At 50.2% G+C, this 18,472-nt stretch overlaps 1 protein-coding gene across 2 annotated transcripts; it reads left to right on the plus strand.

Moving 5' to 3' along the window:
* The first annotated feature begins 308 nt into the window (after nucleotides 1-308).
* On the plus strand, nucleotides 309-12,883 carry LOC137096889 (zinc finger protein 135-like). Of its 2 annotated transcripts, none has more exons than XR_010909781.1 (2): nucleotides 309-356; nucleotides 695-1,025. XR_010909781.1 is itself a non-coding variant. In XM_067467168.1 (2 exons), the coding sequence occupies exon 2, from the start codon at nucleotides 9,836-9,838 to the stop codon at nucleotides 11,129-11,131; it is 1,296 nt and encodes a 431-aa protein (XP_067323269.1). In that variant the 5' UTR covers nucleotides 309-356; nucleotides 9,657-9,835; the 3' UTR covers nucleotides 11,132-12,883. The 2 variants fall into 2 exon arrangements, 1 of the variants encoding a protein (XP_067323269.1); XM_067467168.1 differs by lacking the exon at nucleotides 695-1,025 and adding an exon at nucleotides 9,657-12,883.
* The last annotated feature ends 5,589 nt before the right edge of the window (nucleotides 12,884-18,472 follow it).

An 18,472-nucleotide genomic window follows, 5' to 3' on the forward strand; every position in this document is an offset into this window, starting at 1 on the left:
GCTGAGGGTGGTAACGGCCGACAGGGAGCTCTGGCGTGGGCTGGTCCATGAGGTCACGAAGAGTCGGAGACGACTGAACGAATGAACAACAACATGATTCTTCCTCTCTCTCCTGCGCCGCTTCCCCGCTTGTAAACATGCAAATGAGGTTCCCGGGCGGGCGGCCAATCGGGGGCGAGCGAGGAGGCTGCTCCACAAAGGCCACGCCCCCGAGAGAGAGAGAGGCTGCTGCTTCTCCCGAGGGAGGGAGGGATGGAGGCGTGACGTCACCCAGGCCCCGCCCCCTCCCCCCCCCCCCCCGTCGCCATCTTGGGAGGAGAAAGAAAGAAGATCCGGCGGGCGGCGGAGAGGCTGAGGTGAGCGCAGGCAGACCGAGGAAGGAGGGAGGGGTGGAGTGTCCCCCCTCCCCCATGGCCAGAGCCTCCCCCCCCCCCGTGTGCCTGCCTGGCCATGCTCCAGAGAGGGAGGGGTGGGTGGGTGGGTGGGGGCGGCACTCTCTCCTGACCTTTCTCCCACATAGAACCTGAGAGTGGGAAAGCACCTGGGGGCCCTCTCAGCCCAGGCCAAGCTTCCCTGCAGGTTGGGAGGTCTCCTGGATTTTATTTATCGTGTCAGGCAACCAAACAGTTGTGTTACATTTTTTACAGAACAAACATAACATACATGTTGTTGTTGTTGTTGTTCATTCTTTCAGTCGTCTCCGACTCTTCGTGACCTCATGGCCCAGCCCACGCCAGAGCTCCCTGTCGGCCGTTACCACCCCCAGGGTCTCCTTCAAGGTCAGTCCAGTCACTTCAAGGATGCCATCCATCCATCTTGCCCTTGGTCGGCCCCTCTTCCTTTTGCCTTCCACTTTCCCCAGCATCATTCCCTTCTCCAGGCTTGGCTGTCTCCTCATGATGTGGCATTCAAAGGACTTCCACTTTGTCTCTAGTCTCCTTCCCTCCAGTGAGCAGCCGGGCTTTATTTCCTGGAGGATGGACTGGTTGGATCTTCTCGCAGTCCAAGGCACTCTCAGCACTTTCCTCCAGCACCACAGCTCAAAAGCATCTCTCTTCCTTGGCTCAGCCTTCCCAAAGGTCCAGCTCTCACATCCGTAGGTGACTACTACAGGGAAGACCATGGCTTGGACTAGGCAATGGATCTTGGTTGCCAGTCTGATGTCTCTACTCTTGACTATTTTGTCGAGACTGGACATGGCTCTCCTCCCAAGAAGTAAGCGTCTTCTGATTTCCTGGCTACAGTCTGCATCTGCAGTAATCTTTGCACCTAGAAATACAAACCCTGTCACGGCCTCCACGGTTTCTCCCTCTATTTCCCAGTTGTCAATCATTCTTGTTGCCATAATCTTGGTTTTTTTGACGTTTAGCTGCAACCCGGCTTTTGCGCTTTCTTCTTTCACCTTGATTAGAAGGCTCCTCAGCTGGCTTTTGGCCATCAGAGTGGTGTCATCTGCATATCTGAGGTTGTTAATGTTTCTTCCAACAATTTTCACCCCAGCTTTGCATTCATCCAGCCCCGCACATCCTCGCATGATGTGTTCTGCATACAAGTTAAAAAGGTTGGGTGAGAGGATGCAGCCTTGCCGTACGCCTTTCCCAATCTTGAACCAGTCTGTTGTTCCGTGGTCAGTTCTGACTGTTGCGACTTGGTCCTTGTACAGATTCCTCAGGAGAGAGGGAAGGGGGCTTCGGATGCCCATCCCACTAAGAACTTGCCACAATTTATTATGATCCACACAGTCCAAGGCTTTAGAATAGTCAATGAAACAGAAGTAGAGGTTTTTCTGAACATACATACATACATAACATACATACATACATACAAAAGACAGAGTTTGCAAGCTTGATAGCTGATTAAATGTCCTTTGAGCAGTATCTGGCCCCTTGGAGTGCCTCTGGTGTTGCCGCAAGAAGGTCCTCCATTGTGCATCATGTGGCAGGGCTCAGGGTGCATTGCAGCAGGTGGGCAGTGGTTTGCTCCTCTCCACACTCGCATGTCGTGGATTATTCCACTTTGTGGCCCCATTTCTGGAGATTGGCTCTGCATCTCGTGGTGCCAGAGTGCAGTCTGTTCATTGCCTTCCAAGTCGCCCTGTCTTCTGTGTGCCCAGGGGGGAGTCTCTCATTTGGTATCAGCCATGGGTTGAGATTCTGGGTTTGAGCCTGCCACTTTTGGACTCTCGCTTGCTGAGGTGTTCCAGCGAGTGTCTCTGTAGATCTTAGAAAACTATGTCTTGATTTAAGTCGTTGACATGCTGGCTGATGCCCAAACAGGGATGAGCTGGAGATGTCTCTGCCTTGGTCCTTTCACTATAAGCTGCTACTTCCCGACAGATGTCAGGTGGTGCAATACCGGCTAAGCAGTGTAATTTCTCCAGTGGTGTGGGGCGCAGGCACCCTATCAAAGACTCTAATAGTCTAATAATGCTCAAATCGTGGCAGTCCTGAGGAGTCCACATCTGGAATATTGTGTCCAATTCTGGGCACCACAATTCAAGAGAGACATTGACAAGCTGGAATGTGTCCAGAGGAGGGCGACTAAATGATCAAGGGTCTGGAGAACAAGCCCTATGAGGAGCGGCTTAAGGAGCTGGGCATGTTTAGCCTGAAGAAGAGAAGGCTGAGAGGGGATATGATGATGGCCATGTATAATAAATATGTGAGAGGAAGCCACAGGGAGGAGGAGGAGGGAGCAAGCTTGTTTTCTGCTTCCTTGGAGACTAGGATGCGGAACAATGGCTTCAAACTACAAGAGAGGAGATTCCATCTGAACATGAGGAAGAACTTCCTGACTGTGAGAGCCGTTCAGCAGTGGAACTCTCTGCCCCGGAGTGTGGTGGAGGCTCCTTCTTTGGAAGCTTTGAAACAGAGGCTGGATGGCCATCTGTCAGGGGTGATTTGAATGCAATATTCCTGCTTCTTGGCAGGGGGTTGGACTGGATGGCCCATGAGGTCTCTTCCAACTCTTTGATTCTATGATTCTATGATTCTGTCCACCCGCCATGCTCTGCTCCATGGGAAGGAGAGAGGTGGTGTATTCGGAGAGTGTCAGATATGCTCTGGGAAAGCAGGATTATTCTGGACACTTTGAGGCTTCTTTCTCAAGCGAAGAGGAGGAAGAAGGGCGCTTTTGGAGTCTTGGATTTTGTGCAGGGAGGCAGGTTCTGCTGTTGGAAAACACAGATCTGGTCCTTGGCATTGTTCTTAGAGAAAGAAAGACATTTTCGCATCTCAGCGTTTTGAAGCTCAGGGAAAGCAGTTTTGGCATTGTGGAAGTTATGGAACTATGCATTTGCAGGCTCAGGAAAGCAGGGTCTGGCCTAACAGGTGTTCTTCTCCAAGGAGGGAGCAAAGGATATGGTAACATTTGGATGCATGTGGATGAATGCGTGTACATGTGTGTGAATGTTGAGTGAAAATGTAATTCCCCTTTGTTTGTTAATCAATGTAATTGAAAAAACATTATTTGTTTGTTAATCAATGTAATTGAAAAAAGTTCGCAGCTTGGGTGTGATCCTGGATTCATCGTTGAGCCTGGATCCCCAGGTTTCAGCGGTGACCAGGGGAGCATTTGCACAGCTCAGGCTCGTGCGCCAGCTGCGCCCGTACCTCGGGAAGTCTGACTTGGCCACGGTAGTACATGCTCTGGTCACATCCCGCCTTGACTACTGCAACGCTCTCTACGTGGGGCTGCCCTTGAAGACGGCCCGGAAGCTCCAGCTAGTCCAGCGTGCGGCAGCCATGTTACTAACAGGAGCGGGACGCAGGGAGCACACAACGCCCTTGTTGTTCCAGCTCCACTGGCTGCCGATCTGCTACCGGGCCCAATTCAAGGTGCTGGTGTTGGCCTACAAAGCCCTAAACGGTTCCGGCCCAAAATACCTGTCTGACCGCATCTCGGCCTATGAGCCCACGAGGACTTTGAGATCGTCTGGGGAGGCCCTTCTCTCGATCCCGCCTGCCTCACAGGCACGCCTGGCGGGGACGAGGGATAGGGCCTTCTCGGTGGTGGCCCCCCGGCTGTGGAACACCCTCCCTGTAGACATCAGACAGGCACCCTCCCTCATGACATTCCGCAAGAGACTAAAGACGTGGTTGTTTGAGAAGGCATTTGACTAAGTGCTACAACAATTGGCAATGATGATTGGAACGGAACATGGATAACGAGATTGGATTGTGATTCTATGATGAGACGTCGCGAATGATTTAGTGTAATTGTATTATTAATAGGGATGTTGCTATTGTTGTTTGTGTAATTGCCTTATTGTAAATTGTTTTTTATATGTTGTACACCGCCGTGAGTCGCCCTAGGGCTGAGAACGGCAGTTTACAAGTGCAGTAAATAAATAAATAAATAAAAATCCAATGTAGTTGCATAGAATCTGTATGTTTGTATGTCTCAGTGTTTTTCTGTAATCTGATCTACTTTCTCACACTGGAAATTGCAATAGAAAGAACCTATGCTTCAAAGTCATTGAAAAGTCATTCATGACACTCAGCGAGGGCCGGGCAAAAGACCTTGGGGGGCCGTATTCAGCCCTCGGGCCTTAGTTGGAGGACCTCTGCTTTAAAGCACGGCGTCTTTTTATTGCCGTTCCCAGTGAGAGAGAAAGGGGGCATTTGATGGCAGAAAAACATGGAGACATACACACTCTACGTGGCTACGTTGGATTTACAACCACAGGGCTAACAAACCAACCAAAGGGAACTACATTTTCACATAACATGTACACGCATCCCTCCTCATGCACCCAAATATGTCCATATCTGTTTCTCCCTCCTTGGAGAAGAGCGCCTGTTCGGCCAGACCTGCTTCCCTGCAGCCTCACAACGCACACTTCCAAAACTTATTTTATTTATTTGCTTTATTTTTATATATTTGCTTTATTTTTATACCGCATTTTTCAGCCCAATTCAGTGACTCAATGCGGTTTACAGTGCAATTTATATAACAATAACAATTAGTTAAAACACAACATACACGACAGACAATACAAGACAAAACAACGTGGTAAGCAACGCCTCAGTAAAAATCAGTTTCCGTTCTCATAATCCTTCTACCATTCCTTTGTTCATTTATACTGTCTTCATGAGTTCAGTTGCCTTGTTGACCGAACGCCTGTTCATAGAGCCACGTCTTGACCTTCTTCCGGAACTCCAGCAACGAAGGGGCCTGCCTGATGTCTACGGGTAGGGCATTCCATAGCCGAGGGGCCACCACCGAGAAGGCCCTGTCCCTCGTCCCCGCCAGCCGCGCCTGCGACGCAGGCGGGACCGAGAGCAGGGCCTCCCCGGACGATCTTAACATCCTCGTCGGTTCATAGGTGGAGATGCGTTCGGAGAGGTAAGCAGGGCCAGAACCGTTAAGGGCTTTATAGGCTAAAGCCAGCACCTTGAATTGTGCCCGGTAGCGGATTGGCAGCCAGTGGAGCTGGCTCAGCAGAGGAGTGGTGTGCTCCCTGAGTGCCGCTCCCGTTAGTAACCTGGCCGCCGAGCTCTGGACCATCTGAAGCTTCCGGGCAGTCTTCAAGGGCAACCCCACGTAGAGCGCGTTGCAGTAATCAATCCGGGATGTAACCAGAGCGTGGACTACCGTGGCCAAGTCCGACTTCCCAAGGTACAGGCGCAGCTGGCGCACAAGTTTGAGTTGTGCAAATGCTCCCCTGGACACCGCCGAAATTTGGGGTTCCAAGCTTAGCGAAGAGTCCAGGGTCACACCCAAGCTGCGAACCTGCGTCTTCAGGGGGAGTGTAACCCCGTCTAACACAGGCTGTAACCCTATACCCTGTTCGGCCTTTCGACTGACCAGGAATGCCTCTGTCTTATCTGGATTCAATTTCAATTTGTTAGCCCTCATCCAGTCCGACACAGCGGCCAAGCAACGGTTCAGGACCTGAACAGCCTCCTTAGTAGTAGGTGGGAAGGAGTGACAGAGTTGGACGTCATTTGCGTACAGATAACACCGCACCCCGAAACTCCGGATGATCTCTCCCAACGGCTTCATGTAGATGTTAAATAACATGGGGGACAATATTGAACCCTGCGGGACCCCACAAAACAATGGTTGTGAGGTAGAGCAGTTGTCCCCCAGCAACACCTTCTGAGTACGATCCTCTAGGAAGGACCTGAGCCACTGCAGAACAGTGCCACCAAGGCCCATTCCCGCGAGGCGTCTCAGAAGGATACCGTGGTCGACGGTATCGAAGGCCGCTGAGAGGTCCAGCAGAACTAACAGGGACACACTCCCCCTGTCTAGCTCCCTGCGCAGATCATCCTCTAAGGCGACCAAGGCTGTCTCGGTACCATGTCCCGGCCTGAAACCAGACTGTGCCGGATCTAGATAATCAGTGTCTACCAAGAATACCTGGAGTTGTGAGGCCACCACACGTTCCAGGACTTTGCCCAAAAAGGGAAGATTGGAAACAGGCCGATAGTTGACAAATTGAGTGGGATCCAGTGATGGTTTTTTCAACAGCAGCTTGTTTTAAGCTGGCTGGAATTTTGCCTTCCCGAAGGGAGGCATTAACCACCACCTTCACTCGGCCAATCCCCCTCTGGCCTCCTTTAGAAGCCAGGATGGGCAGGGGTCTAGGATGCATGTGGTTGCCCTCATTCCTCCAAGTATCTTGTCCACATCCTCAGGTTTCACCAATTGAAATGAATCCAACAAAATCGGATAAGCAGATGCTCGTGTTACATCCTCTGAGACTGCCGTTAACATGGTGTCCAGGTCAGAACGGATCAAAGCGACTTTGTCCGCAAAGAACCGAGCAAATGCTTCACAGCGGGCCGTCGAGTTGTCAGGGTTCTCATCCGGAGTGGTGGGATTTAATAGACCTCTGACAACTCGAAACAGCTCAGCCGGACGGTTCTTTGCGGACGCAATATTGGCCGCAAAGAAAGACTTCTTTGCCGCCTTTATTGCCACGGCATATGCCCTTAGAAGGGCAACAAACCGTGTTCGATTTAACTCGCTCGGGTCCGAATGCCACACGCGCTCTAGTCTCCTCTTCCTTCGCTTCATCGCTGCCAGCTCCTCGGTGAACCAAGGGGCTGGTTTAGCTCGGCTACTTGAGAGGGGACGTTCCGGAGCAATCGTGTCTATTGCCCAAGTCATCTCCCCATTCCAGAGAGACACCAGGGCATCAACAGGATCACCAACCGAGGTAGCGGGAAAATCCCCAAGAGCCGTCAGGAATCCGTTCGGATCCATAAGCCTCCTGGGGCGGACCAACTTAATGGGTCCCCCACCTCTGCAGAGGTTAGGAGGTGCAGTGAGTCTAAATCTGACCAGATAGTGGTCGGTCCATGGAAACGGAGAGGTGGACAACTCCTCAACACCGCCACCTTGCTCCCATCCCTGGCAGAAAACCAGATCTAATGTGTGTCCAGCACTGTGGGTGGGGCCAGATACCCGTTGGGACAGCCCCATGGTTGCCATGGAAGACATGAAGTCCTGAGCCGCTCCTCCTAGGGTAGTCTCGGCATGTACATTGAAGTCCCCCAGCACAAGAAGCCGTTGGGACTCCAATGCCAGGCTCGAGACCACCCCTGCTAGCTCAGGTAGGGAGACCGTAGTGCAGCGAGGTGGGCGGTACACTAGCAGAATCCCTATTCTGTCCCGGTCACCCACCCTCAGGTGGACACATTCGAAATTAGTTGACTGCGGGATGGGGCCTCTGGTCAGGGGGATGGAATTTTTATAGACTACCGCAACTCCGCCTCCCCACCCGCCAGGTCTCGATTGGTGCTGTACGGAGAAACCTGGTGGACAAAGCTGGGTCAAATTTACTCCTCCAGCTTCGTCCAGCCAGGTCTCCTTAATGCACGCCAGATCTGCCCGTTCCTCCAAAATTAAATCTTGGATGAAGGATGTTTTCCCGTTGACAGATCTGGTGTTCAGCAACAAATTCCACAACGCCAAATCTGCTTGCCCTGAGAACAATGCCAAAGTCCACATCCCTGTTTTCCACACAGCAGAACCTGACTCCCCGCACAAGATCCAAGATGCCAAAAGTGCCCTTCTTCAGGAGAGAATGCCTCCAGAACATCGCCATATAGCCCAGAAAAACCTACAAGTGTGGGCGGAAGTGTGGGCCTGCCTTTGGGTGATGAGATAGGATTGTTGTTGTTGTTGTTGTTGTTGTTGTTGTTGTGTGCTTTCAGATCTTTTCAGACTTAGGTTGACCCTGAGTGAGGGCCGGGTAAATGACCTTGGAGGGCCTTAGTTTGAGGACCCCTGCCTCACAGTCTCTCCCGTCGTTTTCCTTGAAGGTCATCAAAAAGTGTTCTCTTATCTAAATCCCACTTCCCTGGACTTTCCCCCTTTCAGGCTGTTTTGCATATGCTTATTTGGGCATTGTTGAGGTGGCTTCTATGGGAAGATCGCTCAGAGCAGATGCCCTTTCTTCCCAGGTTGGGATTTATTGTGTTGGTCACTGCAAAGACATTCCTCGGAAGGACCCTGGGTGGAACGCCTGTGTTTCTCGAGCTCTCCTTCCGCTGCTGGAATCCTTCCCTTGGACAGAGGACGAGGAAGAAAAGGTGGAAGAGGGCAGGGACGTGGTCAGGAAGAAGGCCTTGTGGGTGGAGCTGTGCTTGTCTGTGCATGCCATCCTGGGGCTGAGCCAAGGGGTGAGTGGCCCAAAGGGGACTTCCTCCAGCAGAGACTCATCATGTGAACGTCTCCACCAAGCCTCAATGTGGTTTTGGATTAGGTGGGTGGAGAGGCAGGGTCTTGGTCAGCTGCAGGATTCCTTTGGGAAAAGACAGAAAATTTGGTGGCAGCAGGCATCTAATTTGGTGTATTGTCCAAGGCTTTCATGGCTGGAATAACTGGGTTGTAGGTTTTTTTTGGGTTGTATGGCTATGTTTTAGAAGCATTCTCTCCTGATGTTTTGCCTGCATCTCTGGCAGACATCCTCAAGGGTTGTGAGATTTGTTGGAAACTGGGATATTAGGTTTATATATCTGTGGAAGGTCCAAGGTGGGAGAAAGAACTCTTGTCTGTTGGGGCCAGGTGGTAATGTTTCAGTTGGCAACCTTGATCTATCAAACCTCACAACCTCTGAGGAAGCCTGCCACAGATGCAGGCGATACGTCAGGTAAAAATGCTTCTAGAACATGGCCATACAACCCGAAAAACCTACAACACCCCATCTAATTTGGGATGCTCAGAAAGCAGCCCTGGGACTCCTGATGGGAAGGGAGGCAGCACAGCCATCTTGGTGTCCCTTCTGAGCATTGAGCCCATTCCTGGTCATTCAGGGACACGCGTGATCCAGCGAACGGTGCCCTTGAGTCTTGCCAAGGACCGCTCCTTTCTCCCGGCCTGCCTGTCTTCCATTCCTTTTCCACATTTCTCTTCATCCCAATAAAATCAATATGATGCCCCAGAATTAGGATTTCCCCATTTTTCCTTCTCTCGTTCCTTTTTCTCTTCCTCCATCCCTCTCTCCTTCTGAATTCATTCCCTCCTTTTTAAAGAACCATTGATTCCCACGGCTGGTCTCTGGATATGTGGGTGAGGCCCCAGTGTCGGCCTTTCTTGGTATTTCCATTCTCAACGTGACCCATGAAGGGGAAGGGGGAAATCTTGGAGGTAGAGAAGGTCTCTGGCTTCCATCCTTGATCTTTCTCTTCTTTCTTCACCAGGGAAGTGAGGACTCTTTGGAGCGACCTCTTGGATGCAGTAAGGAAGCCAATAACACAGGGAGAAGACATCCTCTCGAGGCGATGATCTTGCTGAATTCTTGACTTCACTTACAGATAACAAAGGAATAAAGAAGAGTCAAGTCTCTGTATTGGAATTCAACACGCGTATCATTCTTGACATGGAGGAGAAAGCGTCTAAGTGCCTGGAGTGTGGAAAGAGCTTCACTCGGAGGCATCATCTGCAGCAACATGTAAAGACTCACACTGGGGAGAAACCCTATTCCTGCCTGGAGTGTGGACAGAGCTTTGCTCATAGTTCAAGTCTACGTACACATAAAAGAACTCACACTGGGGAGAAACCCTATACATGCCTGGAATGTGGACAGAGCTTTGCTTATAGTTCATATCTACGTTCACATCAAAGCACTCACACTGGGGAGAAACCCTATAAATGCCTGGAATGTAGACAGAGCTTCACTGTGAGTGGCCATCTACATAGACATCAAAAGACCCACACTGGGGAGAAACCTTATAAATGCCTGGAATGTGGTCAGAGCTTCACTCAGAGTTCAAGTCTACGTACACATCAAAGGATTCACACTGGGGAGAAACCCTATAAATGCCTGGAATGTGGACAGAGCTTCACTGTGAGTGGCCATCTACATAGACATCAAAAGACCCACACTGGGGAGAAACCCTATTTCTGCCTGGAATGTGGTCAGAGCTTCACTCAGAGTTCAAGTCTACGTACACATCAAAGGATTCACACTGGGGAGAAACCCTATAAATGCCTGGAATGTGGACAGAGCTTCACTGTGAGTGGCCATCTACATAGACATCAAAAGACCCACACTGGGGAGAAACCCTATTTCTGCCTGGAGTGTGGACAGAGCTTCACTCAGAGTTCACATTTACATTCACATCAAAGGATTCACACTGGGGAGAAACCCTATAAATGCCAGGAATGTGGACAGAGCTTCACTCATAGTTCGGGTCTACATTCACATCAAAGGACTCACACTGGGGAGAAACCCTATTCCTGCCTGGAGTGTGGACAGAGCTTTGCTCGTCGTTCACATCTACATTCACATGAAAGGACTCACACTGGGGAGAAACCCTATACATGCCTGGAATGTGGACAGACCTTCACTCAGAGTTCAGGTTTACGTTCACATCAAAGGAGTCACACTGGAGAAAAACCCTATAAATGCCTGGAATGTGGACAGAGCTTCACTCAGAGTGGCCATCTACATAGACATCAAAAGACCCACACTGGGGAGAAACCTTATAAATGCCTGGAATGTGGTCAGAGCTTCACTCGGAGTTCAAATCTACGTACACATCAAAGGATTCACACTGGAGAGAAACCCTATTCCCGGGATATAAATAAATCTAATAATGAGAACCCCTGGCCATGCAGGAAAAGCACAATCCAAGTATCCCTGAGAGATGGCACGTGGAAAGAGCGTCCCTGAGAGTTGACGTCTATATAGACATAGACTTCCCATTGGAGGGAACTGTGGTCATTGATCCCAGAGAGACTCTAAGGCAGAGCTTGCCAAACTTTTCATGTTGGTGTCACGTTTTAGACACGCATCCTTTCGTGACACTGTAATTCAGTTTAAGTAGCCAGACAGAGGTTAAACCAACTCCATATAAGATTTTCAATACATATAATAATATATGCAGATAGGTTTCATATACTCTTTCTGTATAAATAATCCTTGTGTAGTTTCCTCTGTAGCTGCTCCGTGTATTTCACCGCAAACATTGTTACTAATACATTTTATTTCCTTACTTTTATCAACTTATTCATTTTAGTGGTAATTACTGCAGTTCAATCAATAAATTGGGCAGATAAACATGTCATGACAGTACTTAGACTTGAATGCCCCCACACTCCACTTCTGTCGTGATTGCCTGGGGGAGGAGAATGACCAGGGACACAATCAGCCCGGTGGGAAGTTCTCAGAATTAGACCCAGGTCTGTTTGTTCATTGGTTCGTGTACTTTGTGTGTCCGTACAGGAGTGTTTGAGTGGCGTGTGCTTTTCCTGATTTATTTTTGTAGTTGTGACAGCCCCTCAATGAACTGTATGGTTTTTGTGCTGGTACAACTGTACCAGGAGCTCCATTTTGTTTGCTTTGCATTTAATGTTTCTTGCAGTCCTAAGTTTCAGGGACTCTGCAGATAGGTGGCTTGTTTTGGCTGCAATCATAGGGCAAGCCACCTGTTAATTATAGTTAGGTTCCCTGGTCCCGCCCCTTTTTGAGTTTTAGTGGGAACAGGAGCCATTTTGAGTTAGTTCTCACAGAGAAGCCTTTCGCACAGGACATAAAACGAAGTAGCTCCTGTAGAAAGCTTCGTCTTCTACGGCTTGGCCGGGGAGATATTCAGCCTACAGCTTGGCCGGGGAGAAAAGGCCGCACAGCTTGGCTGAGGGATTTCAGCCGGCCATCACAGCAACCTGAACTCCTTCTTTTTCCCTGGAGGTCTACAAAGCTCTGTTGGGGCAAGGGTCGCTCGCGGAAGCCAGACGCAGTTGGTACCGGGTGCAGGGACTCCACGCCAACAGAGGCAAGTACAGACTGCCCAGATTAGAAGTTAGGATTTCCCCATTAGTTGATTACAGTTAAGAAGATAGTGCCTGTTCCCAGTGAACAAGATTGAGAGAGAGCCAATAGACAGTTAAGAAAGCTTGAAAGTACCTGTTTGTTTTCATCCATAAAGAACTTTCCTTTAAGCATTCTAAAGACTCTGTTTGGGGGAATCTAAGGGCCTTTAATCTGAGGCAGCCCCGGCGTCCCGTTGGGCACACAGAATTTATGTCCTGTCTACAGTCATGTGCACAGGCCCAGCGTGCGACAGCGCAGTTGTAGCATTGTGTATTGTAAACGTGCTATGTTTCGCATGAAAGGCACGTTTACGAAAAGGGGATTCGGAAGGGTGAAACCTCCCACTGGAAAGGCAGGTGGAGCTGGGGTCCAAGGCATCCTCTAAGGCAGTGGTTCTCAACCTGTGGATCCCCAGAAGTTTGGGCCTTCAACTCCCAGGACTCCTAACAGCTGGTAAACTGGCTGGGATTTCTGGGTGTTGTAGGCCAAAACCCCTGGGGAGAGACCCACAGGGTGAGAACCACGGCTCTAAGGTCCTTCTCAGTACCATTTTCCAACCTGTTGTGTTAGTCGCATCGCTCTGGGTTTGATTTTTATGCTTCCGTTCTTAAATATATATTGTCTTTACATCATCTATTGCTTTTTTCGGATATGACGTTAGTTTTAATTACCGCACATCTGAATCCCACATTTGGAGACAGCTGTCCCTCTGTGTTTGCAGGTGTCGTTTTCATGAATGATGATGATGATGATTTTATTTGGTTCCCGCCTCTCCTCGTGACTGAAGGCAGGTTATGACAGCTAAACACATAAAGTCATCTAAAACATCCTTTAAAATATACATATGAAAGCACATCTCAATGAAATTCATATTCAAATACATAGAACAAAGATTAAAACACAAATCGTGGTTTTTCGAATTCCTGGCTGAAACTGACTGGGTGTGACTGGAGTGTTGGTGTCTTGAGATAAATCACCTTCCTCATCTCAATCTCCTTCGACCTCTCAAGCGTCTTCCTGAAGGCACAAAGGGAGGAAACACACCGGACTCCTTGAATCCGCTTCTAAGCCGGAGCGGCTCTTCTCTTTATTGCAATATTCACATGATATACGTGAGCACTGTAAATCATGTCTGCTTGGATCAGGGCACTCCGCCAGAACTGCATTCCAGCCTTATCAGTTCTTCTTCATCTAGATTCCACAGGAAATGTCCACATCAGGGGTCCTCACACTACGGCCCACGGGCAACATGTGGCCCATCGAGGGCATTTATCCGACCCACCAAGGAAGAGGCCTCCCTCTCAGTGGCCATTGGGCCGCACTGTGCAACCTCCCTCGCCTGACTCGCATCTCCTGGCAAGCCTGACAAGCGAGAGGCTGCACCACGTGGCCCACTTCGTGCGAAGCCCCTCGCCTGGATTGCACCACCCGTTGAGCCTGGTAAGCAGGTGAGGGAAGCTGCCAGGTGAGGGAAGCCAGGTGAGGGAAGCTGCCCAGCGCGGCCTGCCCTGGCCTTGCGTGAAGCCACTCGCCACTCGCCAGGCCTGACGGGCAGCGCAAGCCAGGCAAGGGACTTTGGGCGAAGCCAGGCCGTGCGGTGCAGCCTCCCTCGTCTGGCTTTCGCTTGATAATAAATAATAAGAATAATCTTTATTTATACCCTGTCTCCATCTTCCCAACGGGGACTCGGGGCAGCTTACACGAGGCCAAGCCCATCAACACAATACAATAAATACAATGAAAATGCACACAATAACATGATAAATTACAGAAAACATAAAAATATGGCAATATAAAATTTAAATCAAACATAACACAGTGATGGTGACAGTGGCCGCGAGTGGGCCGCATGCACAGAATAAAATACGAAAGCTAAGACACTAAAGACTAGTAACACGGGGTGAGAGAGGGATGGAGCAGGTTATTTGTGAAGGAGGTACTCCTCGGACGTGAGGTCAAGAGAGGTCTTCGTACAGGAGAGGAGGACCAACGTTGAGGGGTAGCAGCACTCTCAGGTTGTGTGATTAATCACTGGAAGCGCAACGGAAGAGCCAGGTTTAGAGATTTCTCTTAAAGCTTTCTAAGGAGGGGAGAGACTAATCTCATCTGGCAGTGTATTCGATGGGCGGTACAAGTCAGGCGAGAGAGGCTGGCATCGCCCGAAGCCCCTCGCCACTTTCCTTCTTGCCAGGCCCGACGGGCGGTGTGAGCCAGGCGAGGGGCTTCACGCAAGGCCAGTCCGCACGTCTTTTTCGATAAATGAGTAAGTAGGGTGCCTGTGTATTATATACTTACAAACTTGATGTCACAAATTGTTCTACATTATGTGTGTATTCATGATATGTGTTGTTTGTGGACCCAACCTCCTGGCAAAGGCTCTTGTGAGCCAAAACGGTGGCAGGTTGGAGTCGACTGGTGTGTAGCGAAGGGGATAGGACACGTATTGTGATGACTGGCGTCTACTCGTACGCAATAAAGAAAGGGACACTGAAGGACATTCAAGGACTGTTCTTACTCACAAGAAGGTTTTGTTTCATCCTTCAAGAGAAGAACCCATTGTTTTTGCCTAGTGTGAATGTGGCAGCTCTGTGTTTTGTTGACATGTGTATTTGTAATGTATACTTTGAGTTGACTGAGATACATTCGCATCACCACCATCGGTGGATTTTGGTCTCCACAGGGAAACTATACATCCCAGCAACTCCTCCCACATGCCAAGGTCTATCTTCCCCAAGCCTCTCCAGTATTTCCTGTGGGTCATGGGAGTTCGGCCAATAGGCTGATCAGGAAACGTATCCATGGGTCCTCTGCCGTTATATTTCGTTAGTTATTTAAAATCTTTCTATACCGATCTTCTCACCTACAAGAGGGACTCAGATCCGGTTCACAACATGTGTTCAAATACAAAAATACAAACCATACAATGCATCATCGTTACACAATTAAAAACATATTGCAATACAACATCGTCGTCATCACACTCACATAGCCACACGTTGTCAAAGCATTCCTGGTCATCATTCACAGTTACTCATTCTCCTTCCATGTGGACCAAAGTTGACTCAGTTGTCAAAGGCCGCATTCCATAGCCAAGTCTTTGTTAGCTTCCCGAACGTCAGGAGGGAGGGGGCAGTTCTAATCTCCTGTAGGAGGGAGTTCCAAAGCTGGGGAGCCACCATCGAGAAGGCCCTGTCTCTCGTCCCCACCAACCGCGATTGTGACAGTGGTGGGACCGAGAGCAGCCCTCCCCCCCCCCCCCCCGGAAGAACTTAAAGACCTCGATGGTTCATAGGGGAGAATCCGTTCGGACAGGTAAACAGGGCCAGAGTCGTTTAGGGCTTTGTAGGTCAAAACCAGCACTTTGAATTGTGCTCGGAAGCTGACTGGCAGCCAGTGGAGCTGGCATAACAGAGGGGTCGTATGCTCCCTGTACCCCACTCCTGTTAGTAATCTGGCTGCCGAGCATTGGACTAGTTGCAGCTTCCGGGCAGTCTTCAGAGGCAGCCCCACGTAGAGAGCGTTGCAGTAATCTAGATGGGATGTAACTGTAGCGTGGACCACCGTGGCCAAGTCAGACTTCCCAAGGTACGGGCGCAGCTGGCGCACAAGTTTTAATTGTGCGAAAGCTCCCCTGACCACCGCTGAAACCTGAGGCTCCAGGCTCAGCGATGAATCCAGGAGAAGCCCCAGACTGCGAACCTGCGCCTTTATTATTCACTGCGCGTATATACCGCAGTTCTCAGCCCTGGGATGACTCATTGCGGTGTACAACATGAAAAAACAAGTGCAATCTACAAAGCATAGTGCAAAACAGTCTACAATTCATCATAATCATAAAAACATCTTATCAAAACAACAACATTACTACTACATTCCGAATCGTCTCATCGTCAAGCCACAATCCGATATCATTTCCGTTGTTCCATTCCTATGGTCAGTTGCCAGTCATTGCACTTCTTGATCAAATGCCTTCTTAAAGGTCTTTAGCTTCCTGTGGAATATCAATAGGGAGGGGGCTAGCCTGATGTCCACGGGAAGGGTGTTCCACAGCCAAGGAGCCACCACCGAGAAGGCCCTATCTCTCGTCCCCGCCAGCCGTGCCTGTGACGCAGGCGGGATCGAGAGCAGGGCCTCCCCGGAAGATCTCAAAGTCCTCGTGGGCTCATAGGCCGAGAGGCGGTCAGTTAGGTATCTTGGGCCGGAACCGTTTCGGGCTTTATAGGCCAATACCGGCACCTTGAATTGAGCCCGGTAGCAGATTGGCAGCCAGTGGAGCTGGTACAGCAGGGGGGAGTGCGACCCCGTCCAGCACAGGCTGTCACCCTATGCCCTGTTCAATGGCCTTGCGACTGACCAGGAGGACCTCTGTCTTGTCTGGATTTAGTTTCAATCTGCTGGCCCTCATCCAGTCGGTCACAGCGGCCAAGCACCGGTTCAGGACTTCAACAGCCTCCTTAGTAGCAGGTGGGAAGGAGTGACAGAGCTGGACATCATCTGCGTACAGGTGACACCGCACCCCGAAACTCCGGATGATCTCTCCCAACGGCTTCATGTAGATATTAAACAGCATGGGGGACAGTCCTGAACCCTTATGACGACCGTTAGCCATGCTATGACGTGCTTGAAGGCAAAATTTCCTTTATTTGGATTTAGTTATTTATTTGAACCTTTTATATTGCGCCCTTCTCCTCACCCGGACTCAGGGCGGAGCACAGCATATACACGGCAATCATTCAATGCCGGGACACACATTCACATACACATACATAAACATTAAAAACATGTATCTTCATATTAAAATACACCATTGGAAACCGTCCTGCTCATCAACATAACATCTAATTAGCCTGGTCACCTTTCCCATGGCCGCTTTCATGCCCTGTCCCAAAAGCTTGGCCCCACAGCCAAGGTTTGACCCTCCTTCTGAAGGGCAGGAGGGAGGGGCCGACCCAATCTCACCAGGAAGGGAGTTCCTTAGCTGGGGAGCAATCACTGAGAAGGCCCTGCCTCTCTCTCGTCCTCGCCAATCGCTCTTGTGACAATTGGAAATCTGCTGGTGGGGGGGGGGGGCTTGGAAGGTGACGTTCCTGCTTCTGGGCGGGATGGGGTTGGGCTGGAGGGGGGCCCAGCAGGCCTCTTCCCACTCCGGGATTATTCTAGGGTTCCGTATGGTGATGGTGACGATGCTTTCTCTTCAGCTTGTCACCGTGAAAATACATCCTGCCTCTCTGATGTTGACATCATCATATTTAATTACTGATTAATCGCCCTCCGAGCATGCTCTAGGCATTCTACGATTTATTTACTGTTTATCGTGTCAGGGCAACCAGTCAATTACATTACATTTCTAAGAGAGCAAAGCCAACAAAACAGAGAGAATACAACATGTGTGAGTTTGGTAGTGGGTGAAGTGTCCTCTGAGCAGTCTCTGGCCCCTTGGAGTGCGGCAAGGAGGAGGTCCTCCCTGGGGCATCACGGGGAAGAAGGGCTCAGGGGGCAAGGGAGCAGGGGGTCTCTGGTTGGCTCTTCTCCTCCACACTCGCATGTCGTGGATTATTCCACTTTGTGGAATCCCCATTTCTGGAGGTTGGCTCTGCATCTCGTGGGGCCCGAGCGCAGTCTGTTCAGCGCCTTCCAAGTCGCCCAGGAGTCTCCTTCTGTGTGCCCAGGAAGGGGGAGTCTCTCCTCTGGGATCAGCCAGGGATTGAGGTTCTGGGTTTGTGTCCAGAGGAAGACGACTCAAAGATCAAGGGTCTGGATAACAAGCCCTATGAGGAGCGGTTTAAGGAGCTGAGCATGTTTGGCCTTCAGAAGAGAAGGCTGAGAGGAGACAGGATGATAGCCATAGATAAACATGGAAGGGAAAGCTATAGGGAGGAGGGAGGGAGCTTCCTTTCTGCTGACCTGGAGACTAGGACACAATGGAGCAATGGCTTCAAACTACAGGAAAGGAAGGAGATTCCGCCTGAACATTAAGAAGAACTTCCTGACTGTGAGAGCCGTTCAGCAGTGGAACTCTCTGCCCCGGAGGGAGTGTGGTGGAGGCTCCTTCTTTGGAGGCTTTCAAACAGAGGCTGGATGGCCATCTGTCGGGGGTGCTTTGAACCTGCAATATTCCTTGTTCTTGGCAGAAGGGAGGTTGGACTGGATGATGCCCACGAGGTCTCGCCCAACTCTAGGGTTCTATGAATCGATTTCCAT

The sequence above is a fragment of the Anolis sagrei genome, chromosome 4 (genome assembly GCF_037176765.1).
Source record: "Anolis sagrei isolate rAnoSag1 chromosome 4, rAnoSag1.mat, whole genome shotgun sequence".
Classification (NCBI taxonomy): Eukaryota; Metazoa; Chordata; class Lepidosauria; order Squamata; family Dactyloidae; genus Anolis; species Anolis sagrei.